Source organism: Myotis davidii, unplaced genomic scaffold (genome assembly GCF_000327345.1).
Source record: "Myotis davidii unplaced genomic scaffold, ASM32734v1 scaffold544, whole genome shotgun sequence".
In the NCBI taxonomy this organism is placed as follows: domain Eukaryota; kingdom Metazoa; phylum Chordata; class Mammalia; order Chiroptera; family Vespertilionidae; genus Myotis; species Myotis davidii.
In genome coordinates this window covers 3,431,454-3,435,825 of record NW_006297018.1, presented here as the reverse complement: position 1 = coordinate 3,435,825, position 4,372 = coordinate 3,431,454, and the positions used below count along the sequence as shown (strand labels likewise).

At 35.3% G+C, this 4,372-nt stretch overlaps 1 protein-coding gene across 1 annotated transcript in view; it reads right to left on the bottom strand.

Moving 5' to 3' along the window:
* Nucleotides 1-1,108: 1,108 nt before the first annotated feature.
* Nucleotides 1,109-4,372, bottom strand: part of LOC107184484 (ankyrin repeat domain-containing protein 26-like) — a gene marked incomplete at its 3' end in the record, with an annotated part of 7,645 nt that continues 4,381 nt past the window's right edge. Inside the window, exon 3 of the mRNA XM_015569725.1 lies at nt 1,109-1,221. Within this exon, the coding sequence (XP_015425211.1) occupies nt 1,109-1,221 (113 nt within the window). The remainder of the gene's footprint in view (nt 1,222-4,372) is intronic.

The window sequence follows — 4,372 nt, the reverse complement described above, 5'->3', positions numbered from 1 at the left end:
TGAGTGCAAGGGGAAATGGGGAAGGAGAAGGGCTTTAGAAGAAGGAAGTCAGCTAATGTGTAACAGTCTCCTCAAGTCTGCTTTAAGAAGAGATCTTTGCTAGCACAAAGTTAACAAAATGAGAGGGATATGAAACAAAGTAGAGAAAGACAGTTAAGTGAGAGGAAAAGCACTAATGATGAGAATCAGAGAACAAACTTAAGAACTTAGCCAATAAACAGAAAGGAAGCCATGAGGGGGCTTCCCAGATATGGGAAAGATGCTGTTGTGTTTCTATGAGCGGTAAAAACAGGATTACCCAACTTCTTTAGGTCATACGGATATTTTTGTATGTATGATATCTTTTATAACTAAAAAAGTGAGAGAAACATAAGCCGAATCAAGATATTAGCCTATTTGAATGCTGAAGGGACGCACACTAGGAAAAGAAGGAAAGATCAGCAGACAGAGAAGATATTTTGCAGAAATAAGCATGCAAGGTAGACTGTTAGGTTAGGTGGCTCAGGAGGCGGCACAAGAAATAGAGACTCCAGTGAATCAGAAAAGAAAGGAAAGGAAGAGGTTTATTCTGCGTCCCCGGGAGACCCACGTACCCCAAGGAGAGGGCACGTGGATTCACGCCAACAGGGAGGGGGGCGCTTTTTTTATACTGCGGTTGGGTGAGGGGCGGGGACATGAGCTGAGGAATTCTCTGCTGCAGGGGATGGGCGGGGCGGGGGGTATGTGGATTAAGGGAGAAGAAGCCGGTATCTGTGTCTGGCACCTTGATCTGTGAGAAATTCCAGGGGAAGTCCATTATCTTGTCACATGTCTGCATGTATCAGATCTTGGGCTCTCTCTGACCTAACATAGACATGGAACTTGTAGTTGACAGGATATGCAAAAGGCAACCTCATTATGGTTTTAGGAATCATTAAAGTGTAAGTATAATATCATGACCCTCAAAACAGTTTCACATTGTGCTGTGAATTCTTGCAGACAATTTTTAAATAGGATAATTTGTTTAATTATGAAAATTACAGATAGGAAATAAACTTTTATTTTGGTTTTAATCAAGTAAGTGACCGATAAATCTTAATTCATGGTAGAAATGATCTGAGATTTTTACCTTGTCATCGATTTTTCTAGATCACTCTTTTGCTTCATTACTTTATTCAAGCTCTGTTGCAGACATATGGTTAAATCAATGTATTTCTTTGATTCTTCCTTTTCATGCTGAAACTTTGAAAAAATTTAAAGAAAATTATTTGTAGGAATCTAGAGATTTACTTTTCTTTCTTAAAAATATGATTTCTCCTGGGTTCATGAATAGTATGTGTGGACAAGTTTATGAAAGGTAGTAGACAGGTTTATAAACTAGGTGCCATTAAGTACAGATTTCAAGAAAAATGACTTCTCACAGCAGCTTAAATTGACTTTACATTTCCACCACTTTCTTTCTGGAACTAAAATTGCCAAAATTTGTTCAAACAGAGGTTTTGAAATATAAAATAGTAAGTGCTAAAATACTTTTTAAGGCTACATTGACCTTTTAGTTTCAAAGGGTGCCCTAGATACATTTTCATCAATAGGTCAAGATATTCCAGGTTGTATTAAATCACATCTTACTAAGGTCATCTTTGAAAAATTCCCATGCAGTTCCCATTACCTTATGATGATAATCTGACTTTGAATGAGATAAAGACTCTCATTCTCTGTAAGCTTTCTTCCATAGGTTTCAATTTCTCCTTTTTTATTAAACACTTTTTTTCTTTAAATAAAGCGTCTTCTCTATATTATATAACAAACATAACTTTTACTTGATTTGTGAAGCTTTTTCTATCGTCCTATTGTTACCTTCCATTAAACTCTAACATTCTTTACTACAAGGTCTCACCTGTATATTCATATTTTCACTACTCATTCTTTTATTTTGTATAAGAATCAGAATTTCAATCCTATAATTGCACTAAAAATTTTTGAGGGTCATCTTTTTTAGTCCTTTAATGCTTTACTTCTCAGCAGTCACTGATAACAATGACCACATCCACTCTCTCTGTCTAGTTCTCCGTCCACAGTGCATTTCTAAACAGTTACCATGATGTCCAGTCCTCGACTCTTTCAATTCCGTTCTTATTTATCTTTTTCTTTATTTTTGCTTGTTTTGAGGGGTATGAAGTGGTAGCATGGTTATTTGATTATTTTTCTTCACCTGTTGAAAGCCATGGACTAGAACTACATTGAAGTTGAAGGTAAGAAGTAACAAGTTTAAGAAACTCCATACCTTCTTTTATAATCTGATGGTCTTTTGAATATTTAAGTTAATAACTTAAATCTGATGTTTTGAATATTTAAGTTAAAAATATGGCTAGAGATTATATAATTGTCATATGAAAATAAGTATATAATCAATACAACAGAAATTATGAGGACTTTCTATAAGACAGGAAAATAATAGCATCAACCTAAGAATCCCTAAAATACCAAAAGCTGATAAGATCAAAACTGATAAAATCAAATTCAGACAGATGTAGAAGAGGAATACTCTAAAAAATGAATTAGGGGAGTTCCAGTCTAGCAGCAGATAGAGACAGTGGTCACCTAAGAGGATCCTTTTTTAACCTTTTATTATAAAGATTATCTAACAGAAACAGAAGAAAATAGAATATTGTATTGGTCCTCCATAGTTCATCATCCAGGTTCACAATTTTCTTTTTTTTTCTATGCTACTTCTCTTTTTCTTTCTTTCCATCCACATGTATCCCTTCTATTGTTTCTTCCATTGCCACACAACCCCTCACATTATAGAAATCACCACAGTGTTGTCAATGTTCATGGGTTTTCTCTATTATTTTTTTCTTTTTCACTCCATCCCTACACCACACCCCAAGACCATCAACACCACCAACAGACAAGTATCATATGATTTCACTCAGATGTGGCATTTAATGAACAAACTGAACTACCAAGCAAAATAGAGACAGAATTATAGAGAGCAGTCTATTTCTTTTTAAAAAACCTATCAGAGATCCATAAACCTCAAAACTTCAAACCAGATTTCCTAATCAACATTTCCAGCCTTGACCCCTTTACTAAGGTCATCTGTACTTATTTCTTTCTCCCTTCTTGCTTTCAGAGACAATATCCTCAACCACATACTCATAAACCATGAGCGATATGGATCAACTTTGTAGATAGCTGATCTGGTACATTTTATATTGATTCTTATTGGTGCTACTTTGAGTGTATCACTGTAATGTTCTGAATTTGTGGGCTCCTTTACCCTTAGGATGTTCTCCAACATTCTCTGTCTTGTTTTTCTCTTATAATGCAAATGTTTTTCACAAGCATTAGATTATCAATTATTGGCCTTTAAAAAATAATAATAGTTCCCTATTCCGTAGAGAACTGACCTATGGAAGTCTCCTGAAGTTCTTTCCACTGGCTTACTCAACTATCTTCTTTGAAGTCTTAAAAAAAACTAGAGCTATCTTCTTGCTAATTTTGACTCCTTACCTCATCATTGTGCTGTTCAAATATGTGGGTTTGAATCCCAAGACGACCAGTGATATAAAAGCATTTAATTTTATCCTAACAATAGTTAAGCTGAAATATTTTCAATGTATACAAATACAGGCACCCTCATATCAAATAATAGACTCCACAGACTAATTTATACTCAGAAAGACAAGATTATACCTCATCAAGACATTTAAAGCAATGTGAAATTAGGGGATAATTTGTTCTGCACAGACTGGATGACAAGTGCTGGGGGGGAAAAATGAGTTCAATGAGAGTTCAAACAGTCAGAGTACATTTCATGGAGAAGGAGAGATTGGGAGCCAGGTCTGAATAGATGAAGCATTAGGCACCGGGAACAGAAACTGAAAAGACAGAATAGACAGCATGAGTAAAGGTGGAGAGATGATGAAATCAGCAGTTATCTCACAGGATTAAAATCCAATGACAGGAAAGGAAAATCTATATTCACACAATGACTTGTACACTCATGATCATAGTACAATTATTAATAGCCAAAAAGTGAAAACAACACAAAGGTCCATCAACTGTTGAATGGATAAATGGTTGAGCAGCACAATGAAATATTGTTCAGCAATAAAAATAAATAAAATATTGATATATGTTACAATGTGGATGAACCTTTAAAATGTGACATCAAGTGAAAGAAGCCAATCACAAATAACTGAAATTTGTGTAAATATATATATATATACATATATATATTTACAAATTTATATAATATGCTAATTAGACTGGACTGTGGAACAACCTTCTGGAACAACCTTCCAGGACGATCAGTAGGTGGGAGGCGGGGCTGCTGCGAGGACCAAGCTCCTTGCACAAATTTGTGCATCAGGCCTCTAGTATCCTA